General features: G+C 43.8%; 1 protein-coding gene and 1 long non-coding RNA gene across 12 annotated transcripts in view; one reads left to right on the plus strand and one right to left on the minus strand.

Annotated features, from left to right (window-relative positions):
* The window catches only part of Smarca2 (SWI/SNF related BAF chromatin remodeling complex subunit ATPase 2), a 171,897-nt gene extending 169,876 nt beyond the window's left edge, over positions 1-2,021 (plus strand). For all 11 annotated transcript variants that reach the window (XM_076561683.1, XM_076561663.1, XM_076561668.1 and 8 more), the window contains one exon: positions 1,027-2,021. In XM_076561683.1, the coding sequence (XP_076417798.1) occupies positions 1,027-1,062 (36 nt within the window). In that variant the 3' untranslated portion in view covers positions 1,063-2,021. The remainder of the gene's footprint in view (positions 1-1,026) is intronic.
* Positions 284-22,076, minus strand: LOC121823184 (uncharacterized). The gene is made up of 5 exons (XR_013047955.1): positions 21,859-22,076; positions 7,420-7,576; positions 2,017-2,087; positions 770-827; positions 284-534 (listed from the first exon to the last, which is right to left on the minus strand). It is a non-coding gene; the product is annotated as an uncharacterized LOC121823184 (long non-coding RNA).
* Positions 22,077-23,751: the final 1,675 nt, after the last annotated feature.

The following is a 23,751-nucleotide window of genomic DNA, read 5'->3' on the forward strand; positions in this document are numbered from 1 at the left end:
ACACGCTCTTCCTGGTGGTCATGCCGAGGACAGAGCTGCGAAATTTAGAACAAAGCGTCTAAAGCTGAGTGTGTCACTGTGGGAATGAAAAGCTCCGCCCTCAGTTTCCATTCCCCTTTTCCATCTTCTCGCGCACGGACGTGCAAATACAGTTTTCTTCACGGCTGGTTAATATTTTATATCTCTCTCACCCAGCTTGCTGTGAGTGTATAAGCAGATCAGATAAAACAGTGCTTACGGGGGGGTGGGGTGGGGGGGTGGCATTGTGATGTCAGAGCTTTCCCGCTCTGGTGCCCTGAGACCACATATCTTGAGGCTTTATTTTTATCAGGAAAATTTTAAGGAGCATGCCATCAAAACAGGCACCTTCCGATCTGAAGAATAATCAGTGTTTGTGTTAGCATCGTCACATAGGTGTGACTTGGGTCCTGGTTACTCTCCAGGTCCCTAGGGAGTGAATGGCAGAAGCTGAATTCAGATTTCGGGAGCTTTGTAAATCTAGCACTCAAGTCTAGCGCTGTTGCCCGTGCTGGTCTGGAAGAACAACAGACAGATGCTTGGCCAGTCCCCTCCATTAACTCTCGGCTTCCCTGCCCCCCAGCCCCTGCACAGTTCTGATTCTGGAAAGACTATTTTCCATTTTAGTATATATGTGAATTTGATTTCCCTTCAACACTTTGCTACTCCGGCCTGACTGGAAAGTTCTAGAATTAGGCTTGCTGTGTTTTAGTTACATTTTAAAACACCATGTTTTCTTGAGGTGGCTTACCAGTTGAGGCGACATTCAGTGCGCGATCTTTTTCTTGTTGTGGGACAGTTTTCCAAAGCTCGGGTAAAAATAGAAACGGTCAGCCATAAACTCCAGAAACCAAAACAACAGACAGCGAGTACGGCTGGCAGGCATTGCCTGGGGGTTGTTAGTTCGGCACTCCCCATTTCAGCCTAGAGAATGCCCATGCCTCTGTGGTGTCTGTCTTCCCTGAAGGAGACCGGGTGCATTCACTCTCTCTACCTTTCTTCTTTCAGGAACAGTCAGAAGCAAGTGGGACTGATGATGAGTGAGCGGTGTGGCCTTGAGCTAACCACGACAGAACTGAAGACTCCCTCCCCCCCCCTTCTCTCCCTTCTCCCCAGTGAGTTCATTTGCCCTTTGGGCACTGGGTTATTTCTCCGTCCTCATTGTCATCTAGAACTAGCTTTAGAATAGTGCCAGACAAACATATGATATCATGGTGTAAAGAAAACAAAACAAAACACGTGTACACACACACACACACACACACACACACACACACACACACACACACGAATATTTGTAACATATTGTGACCAAATGGGCCTCAAAGATTCAAAGATTAAAAACAAACGGAAGCTTTTGATGGAAAAGACGTGGGTGGATAGTATATTTCTACAGGTGGGCCGGATTCGGTAGCAGTTGGATGTGCTTGCCTCTGTCATCTGCCCTGACGAGAAGATTGTTATCGTCCGCAGCGCTGATGATCGGGAGAAGCCACTAAAAGCCACTGGCTATTTTATTTTTCATCAGGCAATTTTCAAGATTTCCATTTGTTCAGTATTGTTTTTTGTTTGTTTGTTTGTTTTTTACACTGTGGTACATATAAGCAACTTTACTAGGTGACAAATGTACAGTAGTTAGATATCACCTACATATACATTTTTCCATTTTATGCTCTATGATCTGAAGAACAAAAAAAAAAGCTTTTTGACTTGTATAAGATTTACGTCTACTGTAAACATTGCAGAAGTTTTTTTTCTTTTGCTCTTTTGACAATGCTATTGACTATTTACAGTGTCTAGAGTGTCCCAATGGCTTCTTTGGTCCACCTGAGCTCCTGTGTTACCAATGTGTATGGTCTCCTTCTCCCTAAAGTGTACTTAATCTTTGCTTTCTTTGCACAATGTCTTTGGTTGCAAGTCATAAGCCTGAGGCAAATAAAATTCCAGTAATTTCAAAGAACGTGGTGTTGGTACTTTGCTAATAAACCGATAACTTACCTTGATGCTGTGGCCTCTTCTTTCTGTGAGTCCAAGGGCACTAAAACCTTTGGGTTTGATGTGGCATCTTCCTGCAGAGGGAAGAGGAAGTTATTGCTCCACAGATCACATGGGGAGAGGGGACATCTCGGAAATGATCTGGGTATGATGTTAAAGGCAAAGGCGACCATTGCTTTCCTAACTAGAAGAGAGGCTACTGCTGGTCAAGCCACATGGACAGTCAGCCTTATCTCATGGCTTAAATTGCATTCATTGGTCAGAAAATCTATAAAAGTCCATTTTTATGTGGAGATTGGTTCAGTGAATACTCGTATACCGTTCCCACTGAGATTTAACAACATTTTATGCTCTGTGCCCCCCCGTTTTAATAAGCTGTGAGGATGTAACTCACAGTGTCACGTGCTTGGCATACACTTGGCACAGCAGAATGGATTAACGTGTGTTTTCTCATAGTTAATGGACTAATCACCATCCTATTTCCCAGTGTCCTAAATGTGTGTGTTTGTTTTTTCCAATCATATGTCTTGATGTCTTTTTAAAATCCTCAAAAAGTCATCACAGAGATCGGCCCATCCTTTCCTGGGGAACTGCTGGCAGAGTCAAATGGAAGTTTCCTGTACCACTAGCAAGTGAATGAACATTTTTTCTAAGGAGCAGTTGAGGGTCCCCAAGATTCCGCTAGGTGGGATATCCAGTGCTTGATGAGAGCACAGTCTGAAGAAACTTCATCTTCTTGTCAGCTCTTGTCTGACTTTTCGATTACCCAGAACATTCCAGAATATCATATGTCTTTTCTTGGTTTGCTTGTGGCTATTACGGAGACTTTAAAGAAGATGCTGTATTGGGTTTCCTTTCGGAGAAATCAGTGCCTCTCCCCTCTGCTCTCATTTCTGTATTGTCTGTGCTTTTCTTGGCTTCATGGGCCTTGCTGGGAAAGCTCCCCAAACCATTGTTTTGATGGTTCAAGCCTTCTCCGTGTGAAGGCTGTGCTCCACTCCTCTGCTGCTGTATTTGCTGAACTCTTCTCCCTGAACCGGCACACTCATCCTGCCCAGTCCAGGAAGAAACCCTCTGTCCACTGTCTCCATGCCATATTCACTCCCCACCCATTAGTCAGTTAACAAGACCAGTGGTACCCCAATTCCGCATCATCCACCACTTCTATGGTAGGTACTGTGTCATCTCATGGTTACACTAAAAAGGTCCCATATTAATATATATTTTGTTAGTTACCTTTCTGTAGTTGGAGTTTTCCTGTGCCCCGCCCAGTCCGTAGCCGCTCAGACCCAAGTAAACACACAGAGGCTTATATTAATTAAAACCGTTTGGCCATTAGCTCAGGCTTCCTACTCACTAGCTCTTACACTTAAACTCAGCCCATTTCTGTTCATCTATGTGTCGCCACATGTTCCGTGGGTTTACCTGTGTGCCATGACATGCTGCTCCCTGGACAGTGAGCTGGCATCTCTTGACTTGGCCTTCCTCTTCCCAGAATTCTCCTTGTCTGCTAATCCTGCCTATACTTCCTGCCTGGCTACTGGCCAATCAACGTTCTATTAAAACAGTGTACAGAAGCATTATCCCACAGCACCCTTCTTTTACTACAGCAAGTGCTGGAGATACTGAACTCACCCACACTCCTGGAGCTGCCTGTCCACAATCCGTTCACCCTATTGTTCTGGCTAAGGCTGCACTTGACAGTGAAGCAGATGCCTGTGGGCAGGAGAGTGGCACTGAGGTCCTACAGTCGCCTTCAGAATCATGCCACCAGTGACCTCAAGTCCTCAGGCTAGGCCCCACCTGCTCAAGCTACAGCTACCTCCCAAAAGCACCTCCTGGGGAAATGTAATCCTTTAAGCCTGAGCCTTTGGGGGGATAGTCAAGGTCCAAACTACATCAAAGTAATGTCCTAAGTGTACTGTTTCCTGCTAGTTATTGTTATGCCTTTCTCTGCCTGCTTTATAAATTGGACTTTGATGCATTTGTAAAGTGGACCCTTTATATCAAAATCAGCACTGTTGATAATTTCAAGGGGTCTTAGGATATGTCCATGTGGGAAAGGATAGCTACCATATAGCTTCCTTCAGTCAAGTTCTCCAGGTGCACATTGTATGGAAGACATTCCTAAGCATCCCCCCCCCCATGTAAACACCGGAGCTACCCTTCCAGGGAGCTCCTGGGAGCCTTGCCACAGTTAGATTCTTCTGAGTTGGTTTCAGTCTCCTCTGTGCTCCTGGCTTGGCACACGCCTTCACTGTCTCAACCTGAGTTAAGTAAGACCTGAGCTCAGAGCATGCTCCCAAATGAGGTGATTTTCATGTCTGCCCTTTAGAATGGGATATTCTGGTGGACTGATGTGTGCCAGATACAGCCGCACATCCTTCAACAGCACAAGGCTTTGGGGGAAACACAGTGTCGTGCGATGTCCTCACTGTGTGGATATTGTAGATTATGCTTATGAAAATAAATGACAACAACATTGCCAGATACTTCCTTGGGTACCACTGTTGTCTATGGAAAATCATTACCCCATGTGTGGATGCACTGTGGCAGGCATGGCTAAGAAGGTTTTTAAGACCTCCTATTTTAAAGCTGCTTTTTCTTTTTTAAAGTATTTTTTTTCCTGTGGTTATGAAACTGAGATCATAACCCTGACTTAGAATCCAACGTGTGGGCTGTTCCTGGCTCTGCCCCAGACGTACTTGGATCTCAGTGTCCTCTGCAAAATGTGGAGTGAATTGTCTATAAGTCTAACCTTATAGTTCATGTACAGCCTTGTTATTAGAGGTTTCCACTATTTCAGGGAAAAAATTAACTTATAGATGTCATTAAAGAATACCAGAAAGATGAACAGAATTAAGAGGCAGTTTGCAAAGTAGTAGTTTTCAACCTTCCTAATGCTGGAACCCTTTAATACAGTTCTTCATGTTGTGGTGACCCCCCCAACCATAAAATTATTTCATTGCTGCTTCATAACTGTAACTTGGTACTGTTATGAATCGTAATGTAAATAAATATCTGATATGCAGGATATCTGATCCAGGACCCCCAAAGGGGTCGTAACCCACAGGTTGAGAGCTGCTGTTGCAAAGGCTCATCAAGCATTGATGGTTTCAGAATTAATGTTTGGCAGAGTGTAGTTCCCTGGACCCACATAATCAGCATCACCTGGGGACATGGGACTCAGACTCATCCGAGACCCACGCAAGCAGAAACTCCTGGCGAGCCCTGGAACCCAGCACACCTTCCCTGGTGTGGGAAACCACAAATCTAAATCTATCAGATTGCAGGCAAATTTCTGTTCGTTCATTTCTGGGGAGCAGTGTGTGGCTACATTCGTCTTGATTGCTATTGCTGTTTCCAGTGTGAACACCCAGCACACTATCATTCTAAAGAAAGTCAGTGTATGTGAGAACGAATGAAAAGGCCGAAGGATTTCCTCTGTAACCTAGCTTTCCTGCCGAGTGTGTGACAGGAAACGGTCTTCATTTGTGTCTGAGTTCAGCCTCATTCTGTGATACGGTCTAATACTTGGGGGAAATATCTTCGGTTTGCTTAGCAGAAAGGTACAGAGTCTCTGCTTATGGATACAGCCTTTTTCCCCACAAGAATTTCATATTAATAGTCAATCTTGTAATATAGATACCTTGGAGGAAAGAACCAAGATGTTTCTTTGAAGTTTGCTAGAGCTGCATTAAGATAAAGTATGGGGTTTTTGCTTATTTGAATATACACTCATAGAGTGTGTGTGGCTCAGCATTGGGGATGTAGATCTGAATATACAGTCAGTGTGTGAGGCTCAGCACTGGGAGGTAGATCTGAATGTACACTCATAGTGTGTGAGGCTCAGCTTGGGGACATAGATCTGAATATACAGTCAGTGTGTGTGGCTCAGCACTGGGGACGTAGATCTGAATAAACATTCAGTGTGTGAGGCTCAGCACTGGGGACGTAGATCTGAATATACACTCAGTGTGTGAGGCTCAGCACTGGAGATGTAGATCTGAATGTACACTCAGAGTGTGTGAGGCTCAGCTTGGGGACGTAGATCTGAATGTACAGTCAGTGTGTGGGCTCAGCTTGGGGATGTAGATCTGAATATACACTCAGAGTGTGAGGCTCAGCACTGGGGATGTAGATCTGAATATACACTCATAGAATGTGTGAGGCTCAGCACTGGAGACGTAGATCTGAATGTACACTCAGTGTGTGAGGCTCAGCACTGGAGATGTAGATCTGAATGTACACTCAGAGTGTGTGAGGCTCAGCTTCGGGACGTAGATCTGAATATACAGTCAGTGTGTGAGGCTCAGCTTCGGGACGTAGATCTGAATATACACTCAGAGTGTGTGGCTCAGCACTGGGGACATAGATCTGAATATACAGTCAGTGTGTGAGGCTCAGCACTGGGAGGTAGATCTGAATATACACTCATAGAGTGTGTGAGGCTCAGCTTCGGGACGTAGATCTGAATATACAGTCAGTGTGTGAGGCTCAGCTTGGGGATGTAGATCTGAATATACACTCAGAGTGTGTGAGGCTCAGCACTGGGGACGTAGATCTGAATATACACTCATAGTGTGTGTGTGGCTCAGCTTGGGGACGTAGATCTGAATATACACTCAGAGTGTGTGAGGCTCAGCTTCGGGACGTAGATCTGAATATACAGTCAGTGTGTGAGGCTCAGCACTGGGAGGTAGATCTGAATATACACTCATAGTGTGTGGGCTCAGCTTGGGGACATGGAGACAGAAGAGTCACTGCCACAAGCTGGGGCTGTGTTGTGAGACTATGTCACCCAAACAGAGCCCCTAGCAACATAGTATTTTAAACCTAGAGAAAAATGTTCCTCAAAAGTGAACATTTGGAAGTCTAAACAGGAGTGTAAGTTCAAGGCCAGCCTGGGCTATGTACTGAGACACCCCAAACCCCATCTCAAAAAAAAGGAAAGAGGGAGGAATAAAGTATACTAACTATATTAATAGTTTCTTAGATTTTTTCTTTATCTTTGATTTTCTGTAATTTCTCATAAAAATTTAGAAATTGTCTTTTTTATCATGAATGGGACCATCTTGCAAGAAATGTTCAAGATCCTTTGGGGGCAGGAGTGGGGAATAAAAGGCAGAGGCTGAGCTGTATGAAGAAAGATTCCCAAAGCTATCTTGGATCCAGTCCCCGCCAAATACCAACGACATGTTTACAGCACATAGAAAAATAAATCTTAAGATTCATATGAAGTCACAAAAGAATAGCAAAACAAACCAAAAAAAGAAGGAGGCAGTACTTCCTAGCTTCAGAATATACTAAAAAGCTGTAATAAGCAAAATAGCATGGTATGGGCATGAAAGCAACACGTGTTCTATTAATCTGAAAAGAAAGTCTTTAAAAACACTCCGTACTTACTGTTGATACCTGTGTGGTAAAGGTGCCAGAGCATGCCGTGGGGAGAGTCTCTAAGAAAAGCTGCTGACGCTCTCGGGCATGTACCTGAAGAATGCCACATCCTGTGATCGGTCTTTTCACAGTGGCAAGAAATGAAGTCAGCCTACACATCCGTCAACTGAAGAAAAGACAATGAAAACGTGGCACATGTATACAATGGGGTTTTAGTCATCTGTACAGAAAAAAATAATGAAATTAGCAGGAAAATGCATGAATCTGGAAGACATGAAGGGAGGTAACCCAGGCTCCCACCGTATGTTCTCTCTCATACACAGATCTCAGCCTCTGTTAAATGTGTGTATCCAAGAAGGAGAGGAGAGGGGTAAAGGGCGGGAAACTAGAAGCAACTAAGGGGGGTGGGGGCAGAGAGGACAAGAGAAACAGCGTGGAAAGAGGGACCCTGGGGGAAAGGACAGTGGAGAAGGACGGGGCAGGGAAGGGAGAGATGGGAGAATCAAACCAAAGGAAGTATGGGTGAAAATCCCATAGGGAAATCTGTTACTTTGTCAGCTAATTTAAAATTTAAAATTAAAAATAAGTAGTGTTGTTCACATGCAAAGGAATGGAATAGGCCTCTCTCACATATACAAAGATCAACTCAAAATGGATTAAAACTTAACTGTAAGAGCTGGAACTATGGACTACTTACTGAAAGACAGCAGAGGAAGTTTCTTGGCCTTGAAGTGGACAAAAGTAAGCCTGATCCTCACAGTACAGGTAACAGGAGCAAAGGAGACAAGGAAGGTTTCCGCAGAGGGAGCCTAGAGGACAGAATTGTGTTTGCAAACTGTGTATCTGAAAGGGACTACAATCCAAAATACATAAAAGATGCAGTACCGTGCCCCTCCCCATCTGGTCTGAGAGCAGTCTCGAGATCTGACAGACATCTCTCAGGAGATGTGGAAACTGCCAATCAGCATATGAAAAAGTGTCCAACATCATTTAAGTGATCAGGGAAAGACGCAAACCTCAGTAGACGCCTGCCTCTCACCAGTTAGGAAAAGACTGTTCAGGGTCGGCTAGAAATGGAGCAAAGGGGCATTTATGCAGTGTTGTCGGGAGCCCAGGTTAGTACAGCCATCACGGAAAACGGTGCAAGGGTCTTCCAAAAGCTCAAATAATTACACATGTATGTATGTACATTTGTATGTTTGTATGTGTGTTTGTATGCGTGTGTGTATGTATGTATGTATGTTTGTATGGTTCTATGTATGTATGTATGGTTGTTTGTATGTAGCCAAAAGAAATGAAATCAGTTTGCAGAAGAGACATCTGCACTGCTTATGAACATCTAGGCCTCGATCTACGTGTATGTTCAAGGTGAATGGATAAAGGACATATTGCATGGTCCACCCATTCTGTATCTACACACTAGGAATACTATTAAGCCATACACATAATGTGTTAAGCTTGGTGGGCATTATATTCACTGAAGCATGGTCTTGCATGTGGAACCCAAAGAATTTGATAACAATTGAGAGTGAAGTAGTAGTTACCAGGAGCAGAGGGTAAAGGGGATGATGGGGTGTGGGGGAGAGGAGAAACAGGGTGGGAGGTGGCAAGATGGGGTTGGGGAAAAAAAGATGGGGCTGAGGATTGAGTTTTACTATTAGGACTAAGTTCTATCAATTCTGTTAAAAATCAGGATAGCGGTGGTTAACAGTGAGGAGTGGATGGCTAACACAGACTGTAAATGTCCTCATTTCAAAAAATGAGGTGTGCCTATGCTATCCTGGTTCCCCAGTATACAATACAGAAGCATATTAAAACATCACATTTTACCCCTTAAATATGCAGGATTACTATGTGCCACTCAAAAAGAAATTCAAAGAACCCAGAAAAGCAGCCTTAGAAGAGGATAAAATATTTGACTTCTCTTGTTCCTAATTAACCTGCCAAGACAACTAGTACAGAAGAGTAACATCAGCATACCTGATGATCATAGCATGTGGACAAACGGAATGCAGGATACAATTTGTTACAAGACCCGGAAGGCGCAAGCTGGGAAGGCATTGCTGGAAGAGTTCGCTCTTCCCTTAGAGTGGTATGGCACTGTGGCAAAGCGGACCTACCCACAAGGTTGTAACTATGTATCATCATCTCTAGGGTAATTACTGAAAAGGCTTTTAGAAGCATAAGGGACGAAGATGTAGTTGAGTGGCGCAGTGCTTGCTTAACATGCATAAGACCTTGGAGTTGACAGTCTGGAGGCTAAGATGAAAGCGTGATTGGTAGGCAGGAAGTGTGGAAGACAATAAAGAAAGGCCAAGGCTATGAAATAGGAATATTAATTAATTATTAATTCAACTATGGCAGCCCTCACTTTGAATGGCCATGGTCTAAACATACCAAATGACATGGCCAAGACTATCAGAGTGGACCAAGAAACAAAGCCATCCCCAAGAAACTCATTCCAAGCAAAGACACCTAAAAGGAGAGGATGGCTTCACGGCAGGCGTTGATTTAATACCAGAGAGAAACCCTCAGAACAAAGAGGGTTACCACCCATGGAGGAAGAGGACAATGGTGATGTAAATTCAAATTTGCTTCCTTTCTGTCTACTGCTGTTCATGCACCTTCCTCCCAGATTTACTAGTTTATAAACATGCAACAAATCTGCTCACTATAACAGGAAGGTTTTGGAGTTGCATCCTGTGAACACTTCTGTAGTCAGAGTATTAAAGCAGGACACAACGACACGTGGCTGTAATTTCAGGGTAGGCCTGAAGATCGGGTGTTCAAAGCCTGGCTCTGCTGCTTAGTTTGAGGCCCACGTGGGCCGGATGAAGGTCTGTCTCAGAAAGCAAAACAACAGAAGCTGTTGTTCAGAGCATTTTTCTCACCCACAGAGGCTTTCTCAGGGTCATTAGTCATCAGCCCCTCCTGACCATCTGCCTCAGGCAACTACTCACCTACGTTTTACCAACCTAGTTTTGCCTCTTTTGGCTTCATACACAAAGAGAATCACACATTGTGAAATCTCTTGTGGGTTTCTTAATGTTTTTGTGATTCACGTTGCATTATTTTTGTGCCTTTTGATTGCTAAGTAGTATTTCATAGTGAATATTCCATAGCCTATGCAGCCTGGGTCTCTCTGGAAGGCAAGGGCAGGGAATAACACGGACTAACTGTGTAGTTCATTGAGTCCCTGGGGCTGCTAGGATTCAGGACAGGCGGCTCTCTTCCCTTGATCTTCTCAAGAAATTTTCTCACAGTAGCAGTTCTTGGGGAGGCTGGCTCTTAAAGGAGACACCAGCTCATTTGTGGTGAGGCTGAAACTTGGTTGTTTTTGCTGTGGTTTGGTAGAAATACCACTATTCGTCCCTTTAGTGGGCGTAAAATGTGCAGTGTTTGCAGTGAGTGTGACCCCCACCCCCAGGGAGATGTCTCCTAGAGAAGGAAGCCTATGACAATAATTCACACTTAAGGACTTCTAGAGGTTTCTTAACTTACAAATGTGTTTTTTGTTTTGTTTTTTTCAGGAGGTTAAGTTGGAGAAATGAAACTCCAAGACCACCCAGTACTACCCAGTACTACCCAGATTCAAGCATAGGCTCCTTATGCACAAAAATACCACTTCCAGAAAATTCTATCCACACTAAATGTCATCAAGACATGATACTTGAAAAGAGTCAGGAAGGGACTGCACAGTCCTCGAAGGTTCACTGTGCTCAGGGTGTCCAGTTCCCCGACACTTTCCATCAGTGGCATTTGAATCAGTCCAGGTGGCTTTCACATTTTTTTTGGAACATGTATGGGGGTCAAAGTCCTTACTACACCATGTGGATAAGGAGAGTTTCCTTAGAGTCCAGCACCAGCTTCCACAGTTTCCAAATGCTCTTTCACTTTTTCAAAGTGTTTTTGCAGTTTGTGTTTCTCCTTTGATGGTCTTTCTTTAAAACACACATTGAGGGTTTCCTATGCTAATTCCTGTGCTCACTGTTGAGCAAAGACCAGGACCCAGGATGTGTATGTCCTGTGTGTCCTCTGAAGTTATGAGGACCTCCTTTATTGCACACTCCACAATTCTATACCTTACCCTGGATGGAGAAACCTTCCATATCAGATGGATGATCTGATATGGTAGCCACCCAGGTTAAGACTCCTGCAGTGTACCTTGTCATCCAGTTGGTGCTATGTTTTTTATTTGCCTTGTAAGGCCAGACGAGAGCTAAACCCAGTATCTGGTTTGGGTTCAGCAGTGGATGAAAATTACAGCCTGGTTTTACCTCAAAGTTGTCTCCCTTCAGTTGATTTCCAAAACAGCAGACAAGCCGTGCAAACGATGTGTGCTTGATAAGGACAGTGGTGTCCAAAGTTATGTGGCCCAGAGTGAGAGGCTCATTGGGTCACAGCAGCTCAGTTCCCAGAGGTTCTGAAAAGCGGAAATAATAACAAGATACCCCACGCTTACATATTTATGCAAAAGTATTTAATACATACTAAACCCACAGGATTTTCTTACTTCTTTAAAAGACTTAATGTCCTTCAGTCTATGATGCTGTGATTTCAACTGGCAAGAGTTTTTTTTTTCTTAGAAATAAAACAATAACTTGGTTATTGTTGATGGTGCTGTAGAGTCCATACAATATCTTTTCTTCATACCTTTATATATACACGGTAGCACACACATTCTGGAGAGCAATACCATCAGCCAATGAAGAGCACACCATTCTTTCCCCTTGGTGACTGACTAATCTGTTCCATGTGGATATTCTGGTTGCATCTAGCCTGTGTCTGTTATTACTGACAACAAAGGATGCCATGAATAGGGTGACAGCCAAGTGCTATAGGTGTAGAGGGGACCGAGAGGGTTTCTTTGTGGTTGGGGAAGAGGCATGCAGAATGGAGGATAGGAAGCAAGGTTTAAAGCTGAAGACCCCGGGCAAGTAAAACTGTTGTTGGCATCTTAGTCTGGTTGGACCATAGGGGGGGAAAAACTTTCCAAATGCCACTGGCAAAATGGCATGAGCATACTCAAGTTTCAAGTAATCAGGGAGAAATGTCTGCCAGGAAGCAAGTATCGGCTGCATCAGAATTACCTGAAGGGCTTGCGAAATCAGATCGCCAAGCTCCGTCCATCATAGAGTTACTGCTGTTTCAGGCATGGGGCCAGGCCTGAGAATTCCCATCTCTGAGATGTCAGCAGTGACCTTATGCTGGCCTCTGGGCCACGCCTTGAGAATGACTGCCCCAGACTAGAGATGACAAACTAGTACTCTTTAGTTACATTTGGCCAGCATAACATTTTATTGCATTACACGTTGTCACGAACATTTAGAAGCTAAGATTTCGCCTAAAAATCTAGACTCGACACTTCTGTGGGAAAACCGGGGGCTGTCTCGGCCTGGAAGTACGTAGCAGAAACTAAACTTTCTGTTTTCTGCTTCTTGATTATAGAGCTCTCATTAACATTCAGCTGCCATTCTATGCCCTAGGTCTCCTGCAGCTCTCTTGGTAGCTGCATCATGTTCGTTCTGGCTCTGGGGCTCTGCACATGAACTTATATTATCTGGAATATTCTTACCATTGCTACTACTGCAGCCTGGCTTTCACTTCTTCCTCTGCCTGCAGCTGAGATGCCACTCTCTCTCCCATGAGCTTGGCCCCTGTCCCTGTGACAGAGCATAAGTATTTCTCTGTATTGTTCCCACAGTGGCCCAGAACTTCTCCATCAAAGCCATCACATCCCCCTGTCTTGTCTCCTGGTCATATGAGTGGATGAAGACCTAACACAGCTAGAGTGTAATAAATGATATTATCTGGTCTTTGTCTTTCCCCCCTAGGTGATGCCAATGGAATCTTAGTTTTTATTTCTAATTTTAGCAGCAATAATAATAAAAAATGTAAATTTTAATTAAATTTCCCTTAAAACTGCCATTTAGGAAGAGAAATAAATTTAAACTCCTTAATTATTTAAAATACCCCACTAGCTTGTGCTGCAACTCAGGCTTTATTACACTTGGCTTGAAAAAAACATGGCATTATCCAGATACACATTCTTGGGGTTCATCTGTGACTATCATTTTATTTGTTAAATCCAATAGACAGTCGTGTCCCCACAATGCTATTCTGGAGACTGCCAGAACTCAATATGAAAAGTTTTAGAGTGTGTGCAGGAAGGGTGAGAAGAAACAGTGAGAATCCCATATTCACACTGACACAGACCTCACAGTAGTCCCTTGGGGGAGTTGATTGACCTAAGAGAAGATATGGACATAGGTGAGTGCAGCTTAAGATAGGAAGACACACCTGTCCACATGGCGGGTGAAGATGCCACGTAAGAATGCAGAGACAAATACAAATCCTTTCCAGTATACATGGATGGCATCCGATCTGGTCACGCAACACAATGTAAAATGGGAGTGTTCTACAATACAAGTAGTTAAAAATTCTTCTCAAGTACATTTGAAAAAATATCTCATCAATCCTTGTTTGAAGTGGGAAATGTTTGAGAAAGTAACCCAGCTTAAGAAATATGAGCACAGCATGAAGTCCCTGAGCAGCAGAATTTGGGAGGCAGTTTTTGTCAGGAGCTGGGCCGTGACCTTCAGAGCTTTCTGAGTTTTTCTAGACCTGACTTTTCTCATCTGTAAGCTAAGTGATAACAAATGATCTTCAAGTCCTTTCTGGTATTATCATTCAAATGAGTGTCTATATTCTAATTTTTATACTGATTAGACGTCTGTGGTTCATGCAATTAGTTTTGCTATGCGCTTCACAATAAATTTGGGCTTTGGAGTCCTTCATTATGCACAGAGGTAGTCGTGTCTTATTGCTTAGGAGACAAATGAAGTGTCAACCTTATTCTGAGGAAAATGATTAGAGATTATGTGTCTAGAGGGGAAGAGTAAATCTTATTCAAAAGTGAAATAATAACTTCAGAAGGTCCTGGAAAGACTTTGAAATATTCTTTGGAGTCAGATAATTAAAGAAAGATGATTGCATGAGTAAGTTCCCAAATGCAGTGGAAAGAGTTGATCCCTGTGTCATTAAATAAATGGTATTTCATTAGTCCTTAACAGGCAAGGGCTGGGGGAAGGAGGAGAACATGCTGATAAATTTTGTTAAACGTATTAGATCCTAAGAAATGGCATTTAATATATCTCAGGGAAAGCCACTGGTAATGAGCATGACCATAATTTGCATACTTCCTTGTTTATTTCACACCTACTCATCACCACTGAGGATATTTGCATGTAAACCATGCACTGGCAAATGGAATGAAATAAGCCAGGCGTGAGGAGGAGGTACCCTCCCACAGGAACTCCCTTACACAACTCCACTTATCAATGGTACATGGGCAGTCAGAGTAGACAGTGCTCAATGACATTCATGGGCAAAGACAGCGTCACTCTCTGGACAGAAAATAGCTCTCCAAGCAGCAAGCTTACAGGGACAAGGAACCACATTAATCTGGCATATTCAAAAGTCAGCTGTTTCACGGAAATTTGAGAATGAAAGAAAAAGTTCCAAACCGTGAGACACTCTAGTATAGTCATTCTGGTTCCGGGAATGTCAAGACATCAATGACAAAAGGAAGCATAGGGCCCAAGGCAAGCCCTGGGGCTGAACCCCTGTTCAGGTAGCCGCAGACCCTGGGTTATTGTTTCACAATTGGTTTAGCATTCTGAGCAATTCCAGCTGAGAGTGTAAGGCCTGTCTTAATCAGTGTTCTACTGCTGTGAAGAGACACCATGACCATGGCAACTCTTATAAACAAAAGCATTTGACTGGGGCTTCCTTATAGTTTCAGAGACTTAGTTCACTATCGTCATGGCAGGAAACTTGGTGGCACACAGGTAGACACGGAACTGGAGAAGTAGCTGAGATCCAAAGGCAGCAAGAAGAGAAAGTGACACTGGGCCTGGCTTGGGCTTTTGAGAGCTCAAAGTCCACCCCTCTGTGACACACTTCCTCCAACAAGACCACACCTGCTCCAACAGTGCCACACTTCCCAATGCTTCTCAAGTAGTGCCATTCCCTGAGGACTAAGCATTCAAACACAGGCTCCGACATAGGCCATTCCACCCATCACAAGGGCCCTGCAGCAGGAAAAGCTAGGGATGTGTGTGTGTGTGGGGGGGGGGTGTACAGCTAGGGTGATGATGAAGGTCTTGAGTACATTGAAGCAAAATTTTGGTGAGTTCATCTATATAGAAAAGAAAATGGCTAGGCCTGGTAAAATAAGCCTATCATTTCCCTAGTCTAAAAAAAAAAAAAAAAAAAAAAAAAAAGCATTCTAGAGATACAGCTCAGTAATACAGTACTTGCCTAGCCTGGTGTAGTGACTCACTCCTGTAATCCCAGCTCATGGGGAACAGAGGCAGGCAGCTTTCTGTGAGTTCAAGGTAAGCCTAGTTTACAGAGTGAGATACTGTCTCAAAAAGAAACAAATTCAAACAGGGAAAAAACAGCAACAGAAAAGGAGTTACCCCACATCCACATCACCATGGGACAGACTCACATCCATGGTCCTGCCTTCTTACATTAGTTCACTGGCCAAAGATGGGCAAGGAGTTCATTTTATTTAGGAGAGAGAGCGCCACGGTGCACTTGGAGTCACATAATTCTGGGCTGAGTCATGTGAATGAACTGAGTGAATGAAGTCACATCCAGGAAGTCTCTGGCTGGCACTCTGTGAGCGTTAGCTTGCTCCTGTCACAGCCTCACCCCAATATATAAGTGGTAAACCTTACAAGCAATACTTTTTTTTTTCTTTTGAGGCAGGGTCTCACTATGTCACTATGTAGCCCTAGCTGGCCTAAAATTGACTGTGTAGACCAGGATGGCCCCAAACCCACAGAGATCTAACTGCCCCTGCTTCCTGAGTGGTGGGTTGAAAAGCATGAGCTGCCATGCCCAGCCAATATTTTTCATTTTCACTAGAATGTTTTAGAATGATCATCCAGGACAGCGTGCACACACATGGAAAGAACGGTTTGTACCTGGTAGCTTCTCATACTAAAGTTTCTACTCTTAAGCTTCAGGAAATGCAGCAAGCCAGTCGCAACTGTTTAAATAGGCAGGAGGCCACCAGCCTGAGGCCATCTGTGTATTTGAACTTCTGTGTAACCAGAACTGCAAACTAACCCAGTAAATAAGTAAACCAAAACCCAACTTAACAGTGTAGTTTTGTGCGTGCGTGCACGTGCGTGCGTGCGTGCGTGCGTGTGTGTGTGTGTGTGTGTGTGTGTGTGTGTGTGTGTGGTGTGAAACAGCCTGATTTTAACTAATCGCAAACAGTTGACATTAGCCAATCACAGACAACCAACCCATCAAACCATACCCAAATTAGGCAGAAATACAGTTGCAGCCAATCCGGCAATTCCTCTTAGCCTTCTATGTGTGGCCTCTAAAGGTCCACAGCTCCACTGCTGGGCAAGGGTTCTCAGTGTCTCCTGGGTTGTGTTTTCTCTACAATTTTAAAAATTGCCTTCCTTGAATATGCAAGCACATAAAGTAAGATGTTCTAAGCCTTCCAGACAGTAATGTCTTATTGTTTAGGCCTTTTATCTACTTTTGACTAAAGCATGATGACATTCACTTCAGTGTGGCTTATGTGAATGTCACACATATGAGTCATTCTGTATTTGGATTAAACTCTTTTGTATTGTGTCTCAAGTTTCACTTTCAGCAACATGTAGAGTATAAAAATCAACAGAAAATATAACTGCTCCCAAACCAGAGAGATGCTTGAAAGTCATTGTAAGTAATATGGTAAATGAAGTAAAATTAAATATTACCAATTTGATATTATTTTTTGGCCCAATTCAGGACATATTTACCAATGAAGAAATTGAAGAAGGTTCTTCTATCAAAGACAACACTCTGTAGCTGGGCAGTGGTGGTGAATGCCTTTAATTCCAGTACTTTGGAGGGAGAGGAAGGTGGATCTCTATGAGTTCTAGGCCAATCTGGTCTACAGAGCTAGTTCCAGGACAGCCAGAGCTATACAGAGCACAAGGAAATTCTGTCTCAAAAAAAACAAAACAAACGAACAAACAAAAAAAGACAACACTCTGCAAATGACCTTCATCACTTTAGAATTGTCATATACTCATGGGAACATATGTTCTGGTTAGTAAATATTATGATTTCAATATTTTTATATAGATTTCTAAATAAATGTTAAGTCCATCCCTCACAACGTGGACCTGTCCTTTACCACCACCCTGCCAACCCATTCTGGAAGAGTGAGCATCTTTCTTGCTACAGTCAGTTGATTATCATACAAGCTCAGTTGAAATAATTCTTATTCTCCTTTGTTGTTAAAAACATAAGAAACATGTTTAGTTATTACTGTGTTTGAACAAATGGCAGAACAGCAAGATAAAATAATAAAGCAGAGACTGCTAAGTAAGAAAAATGAGCAGATAGAGGCTCTTGAAAAGGTCCAGCCAGGTGGACGCCTTTAATCCCTGTCTCGAAAAACCAAAAAGAAAAAGAGAGAGAGAGAGAGAGAGAGAGAGAGAGAGAGAGAGAGAGAGAGAGAGAGAGAGAGAAATGGAGGGAGAGAGGGAAGGAGGGAGGGAGGGAGGGAGGGAGGACGGAAGGAAGGAAGGAAGGAAGGAAGGAAGGAAGGAAGGAAGGAAGGAAGGAAGGAAGGAAGGAAGGAAGGAAAAGATAAGGTCCAAGGATAAGAAAAGAGATTTTGGAGACACTCAAAAGTTCTTAATCTTCTAATTCGCATTCCCCATGTAACTTGAGGAAATAAACAAACTGAGAATTATGATCTAAAATAACACTTAGTCCTGAGTGTGACAGGCACTGCCTCAAGAACACAGGGATCATCCTCACATCAGCAAGTGACTGGCAGAGACAGTGGTCCTGGAGATGCTCAGGCAGAGGGATAACTTCATGCTCGGAGGGGCAGGCGGGCCTTAAAGACATGGATTGGCGATTTTAAAAGGCTCATCTAGGAAACATTCCAGTACTTACAAATAAAGCCCTGGAGACCTATCAGCATGTTGAGCCTTTCTGCTTTTCTCACTGATAACCAATGTAGAGTGCCATCTTCCCACAGATATCTTGACTTCATTATCTGCCTGCATAGACTTGACACTGGTCCTTAGGTTGAGAGCAGAGGACTGAAGCTGGTTGGGCAGTTTAGAGACAGGGACCTGGATTCTCATCCTTGGCTGGAAACATCTTTGATTCTGTTCTGGACAGGACCCAGAAGTGACAGAAAGGGCCCCTTGTTCCTTTTTTTTATCCTTTTACATACCTTAAATGAGCCCTGCTTCCTGGAAGCTGTATGTAGAGACATGACCCAAACTGAGAGGCATGTGAACATCTTGCATGTGGGCTGACAAGATTTACTAGCCCAGGCCCTCATGCCATGCCTGAGTTTCTACCACAAGTCCTATCAAAGGCCCTAGATCAAGTGGCTGAGTGGTGAGCCATTCCTGGGGACCCGATTCTGTCTTTTCTCTCTTGAGCTCCTTACCCACATTCCTACAATAACCCTTCTTTCTAAACTCACCCTTCCATTGTCTATAAAATTCATCCTCCAAGTTCACAAGATAGAGGACCCAAAAGCCACAGGCTTGGGGTGGCGCTGGTGCTGTTGATTTGCCTGGAGCCTGAGCTCCCTGAGCTTTGCATATTTGAGGCTATCACGTCTCTCATGTGCAACAACCCCCCACTTTGCTCTGTTTTACCTAGATGCCCAGGAAGGTCACCCCTGAGAGTCTCCCATTACTTTCCACATATTCTTAGTGGGTTTTCCTAGAAATGAACCTGAGATGATGATTTCAGTTCAGTTGGATTCAGAAGATGGCCCTAAGAAGCACTAGAAATTGAATCAAGGAAGGACAGGAAACCAAGGTGATGTGGGATGGTTATGGCTACCGGTCACTGGAGAATCATTTCACTGGGAACCTGTAGAGATGATAGAGAAAGCGACCAGAGTTGTCCCGCCAGGCTGGTGATGAACCACCATAATTATTCACCAACTCCCATCTTCCATTGCCAGAGAAGTTCCTATACAAGGACCGTTAGCTTTCTACATATCTGTTCAATGTAGACGTCATATGACAGAGATGGCACCCAGGGGGAACTCTGTTGTGAAGCCCTCAGCATATACACATCAATAAATGGTGAGGTGTCCCAGGCAGGCCACCAAGAGCCTCTGCTGTACCCACTGATATCCCTCAGCTTAGGCCGGAGTGATTCCCTCTGGGTAGCCACGGAGCCTCTTACCAGCGAAACTTCACTGGAAAAGATTTTAGCAGGAGTTTTAGATTCATGGTAACTCTTTGCAGGGATAAATCTCCCTCCCATAATCATTATTTTTCATTTATTCTAACTGGCCTCCTCACTCCCAAGCGCCTACTATCTGAATTAGTGTCATTTCATTGCCTTACCAAAAGTTGATTCTACATAGTAAAAATCTCAATAAAAAGTTATAGGAAGGGATCTGAAAGAGAACTTAAATCTAATGGACATGACAGTTTCCTTCTCTGGAAAAGTCCCCTTCCATTAATTATTTATAGGCTAGTAACGGTATATCATGAATTAGGAGAGCGACACAGGCCATCCATCTCCTGAACGTACAATTAGTGACAAGGCAACACTGGCTAGAAATGATTAGACATTCAACAAACAAAGTCTCTTCATGTTTACAATAAAAAAAAAAAAATAGCCAGGGGGACCGAAGTCAATGAAGAAAAAGTTTGTGTTCCTGGACTGAAAAATGGGACTGACTAAAAGATCCAGAGAACTGATGATTTATATACTCTACAGCCAATGCTACTCTGTGAAGCCTGTGAACTCAGCAGTCAAACCAAGAGACAGACGTTACAAGTTACAGAAGAACGACACACTTCAAAATGGCGCAACTGCAAAGGCTAAGAACTACCCAGTCATGGTAGAAAGAGCGAAAAGTCCATCTCCACTGACCTTGGGTATTCTTTCTATTGTAGAAAGTAACCGAACCTGTGACACTCTACCATGCAGTGACCCTGGAAGAAATACACCCCCCACCCCCGCCTTCCCTTGGTCAAGAGATTCTTCACACAAGAAACAGTCTTTCTTTCAAAGTCTGATTGTTCAGGGCTGCCTTCTCCAGGCTTTCAGCTTGCTAGACCTTGTTTATGCTGCCCGTCACTCTGTTCTAGGAACTGAGAATGAAATGATGTGTTGGTTGACTGCGTGAGTGATGACAAATGCTAGCCTTCTAATTTGGGGGGAAATGGGAAAAAAATCAAAACTAGGAGTCTTTGGTAACATTTGTATTAGACTTTCCATTTGCTTAGGTAGAATTCCCAAGCATCCGAGAACTAAGAAGTGCTGTGGAGTACAGTGGGCTGTGCTGGGTGGCATGTGTGGCAAAACACTCCTAGGTGGGTCGTTTGCGACAACACCTTGCCTCCGATTACGTGGGTAATGTTAGGTGTCTCATTTCTTCTGTGTGCTAAGGGAGCTCTTTGGATCCTTCCAGCTTCATTATGACAAGGGTAATATAGGTCACTGAATCCACACCTCCTCGGCATTTTAGAAGAGTCAGGAATGAATTAAAGCAATGTTCAAGATGTGGAAACCCTAGTGCTTAAAAGTCGGGCCGAGCCAACGGTCCTCGGGCTCACACTGCTGTTCTGTTAAATCACCATCTGCAGGGAGCATCCTTCGACAGCTAAGAACGGAGGCGCCCGTGAGGATTCTGGAGGCAGGGGCTCAGTGCCACTCTGTGCCCTTCCATTGCAAGTCCTGTCGTCTCTGGTCACGAGCTGGGAAAGAGGGCACCCTAATGGAGTTGGTGCTCGGGTGGTTTTCTAACGGCCCTGAAGTGGATGTGGGAGAGAAACAACCTTTTCAAACTTCAGCCGTGCTATTTTTCTTCCTGGAAGCTGTTTGGAGTTCACCTCTGGGGGCCTGTGGTGACTGTGGAGGGAGAATGGAAGGGGCTGGGCACATTGTTCGGGGCCTTTCCATCTTACAAGGCAAGAGCTCTTAGCGCACAGTATGAGCCTGGCAAGAATAACTGTTCTCTGGCATCACAATAGAAAATTCTGTCTGTGGGCAGAGCAGCAACTCTGAAATATGCTTCCATGGCCGTATTAGAAAATAAATGGGAAAGTTTTAGAGCAATTTTAGGCTCGCTGCTAAATTGAAAGGAAGGCTCAGAGACACTCACACGAGCCTGCTGCCTCCACACCTGAATTGCCTCCCCTTGTCAACAGCTCCCCAGAGGGCACATCTGTTCCAAATTACTAGCCCACATTCCGTTTCATTATTACCCCAAACCACAGGTTGCATGCAGGCTCATTGTGGGTGGTGTACAGCTTACGGTTCTAACCAATAGATAATGACCTGCATCTACCATTACAGGAACACGCACAACAACTTCACTACCCTGAAAGTGCTCCATTACTGACTTTCCATTCCTGCCATACTTACATCTTTGCCCGAATGTCCAGTGAGTGACAGGTTATAGCCTTTTTCAGACCAGCTTCTTTTCCTTAGTAATAGGCATTTGGTTTCCTCCATGTCTGTCCATGGCTCGATTGTTCATTTTTGGCACTGAGTAATATTCCGTTGTCTGTACCATAGTTTTTCTGTTTACCTACAAAAGGACAACTTGGTTGGCTCCTTCAAAGTTTTGGAAATTACAAATAAAGCTGCTGTAAATATTCACATGCAGGTTACTGTATATACCTCCGTCCCTCCCTCCCTCCCTCCTTCCCTCCCTCCCTCCTTCCTTCCCTCCCTCTCCTCCCCCCTCCCTCCCTCCCTTCCTTTCCTCCTTTCTTATAATCCAGGCTGGCTCAAACTTAATGTGATGGTTGTTTTTGTTTGTTTGTTTGTTTTTTGTCAACTTGACACAAACTAGAGTCCTCTGGGAAGAAGGAAGCTTGTTTGAGAAAATACCTCCATCCGATTGGCCTATAGGCAAGACAATGAGGGCATTTTCCTGACTGATGTAAAAGGGTCCATCTCATTATGTGGTGGCAGTGCCACACTGGGCAGATGGTCCTAGGTCATGTAAGAAAGGTAGCTGAACATGCCATGAAGAACAAGCTGGGAAGCAGCATTCCTCCATGGTTTCTGCTTCAGTTTCTGCCTCTAGGTTCCTGCCCTGGCTTCCCTTAGCGATGGAGAAGACATTAGAATGTAAGCCAAATCAAACGTTGCTCCCAAAGTGGGTGTCAGTGTTTTTATTACAGAATTTTATTACAGCAAATTGAGATGCTCTGTAATGTTCAGGAAACGTCACCACGCCTGGCTTACATGTGTGCAGCTTACCTGAAAGTAGCCAGCAGTACACTTGCTGGACTGTGCGGTGTTTGTGTGCACGCCGTCTTTCAAAGCAGCCACGCCATTTCACATTTCCACCAGCACATGAGGAGGCTTCCTGCTGCCTCACAGCCTCCCTGGCTCTTGGTGACAGTGCTCCGGATGGGGCCAAAGGCAGCAGCACCTCTGTGTCAATTTACATTCTCCCTGGTCATAGCAGGGAGAAAGCGTCTTTCTTATGTGCCGTCTGTGTGTGGACTTTGATTAATCTCTGTCAAGTCTTTGATCCAGTTTTAAACTAGATTGTTTTCTTACTGTTGTGATTTAAGACTTTTCTGTGCACTTCAGGCAGCAGTCCCTTGTCAGACATGTCTCCACAAATATTTTCTCTGTCAGGGACATCTTCTCATTCATTTGACAGTGTCTTTTACGGGGCAGATATTTTCCTTTTCAACAAAAACTACTTTATTTTTATTTCTTTCCGGAATTGTGCCTTGGTTAGTTATATCTAGAAAATCACTACTGGACCCAAATTTATCTAGGTTTGTTCAGCTGTTATCTTTGGGGGACAGGTTTGTATTTTACACTCCAGGCTATAAGCTTCTTTACTTACATTTTGCAAAGGCCATAGGTTCTTTTTTCTAGGTTCTTCTGGTGTGTGTGTGTAGTGTGTATGTAAGTAGCATGTGGTGTGTATGTATGTCTCTGTGTGTCTTTGTGTGTTTATATGTGGTGTGTTATGTCTGTGGGGTTGTATGTGATTCTATGTATGTAGTATATTTGTGTGTGCTGTATGTCTATGTATTGTTCCTTTTGTGCTTGTGTAGTGGGGTATGTTGTGTGTGTTTGTGTGTGTTATGTCTATATGTGATGTGAGTGTGGTTGCATGTATATGGATATGTTTCATGTGTGGTGTATCTGTGTATTGTTTTTTGTGTTTCTGCATGTCATATCTATGTGTGTGCTGGGTATGTTTATGTGTAGTATGTGCTGTATGGTGTGTGTGTGTTGTTGGAGATATACTTGTATATTGTTTGTTGTGTGTATTCATGTATT

Source organism: Peromyscus maniculatus, chromosome 1 (genome assembly GCF_049852395.1).
Source record: "Peromyscus maniculatus bairdii isolate BWxNUB_F1_BW_parent chromosome 1, HU_Pman_BW_mat_3.1, whole genome shotgun sequence".
NCBI classification, from domain to species: domain Eukaryota; kingdom Metazoa; phylum Chordata; class Mammalia; order Rodentia; family Cricetidae; genus Peromyscus; species Peromyscus maniculatus.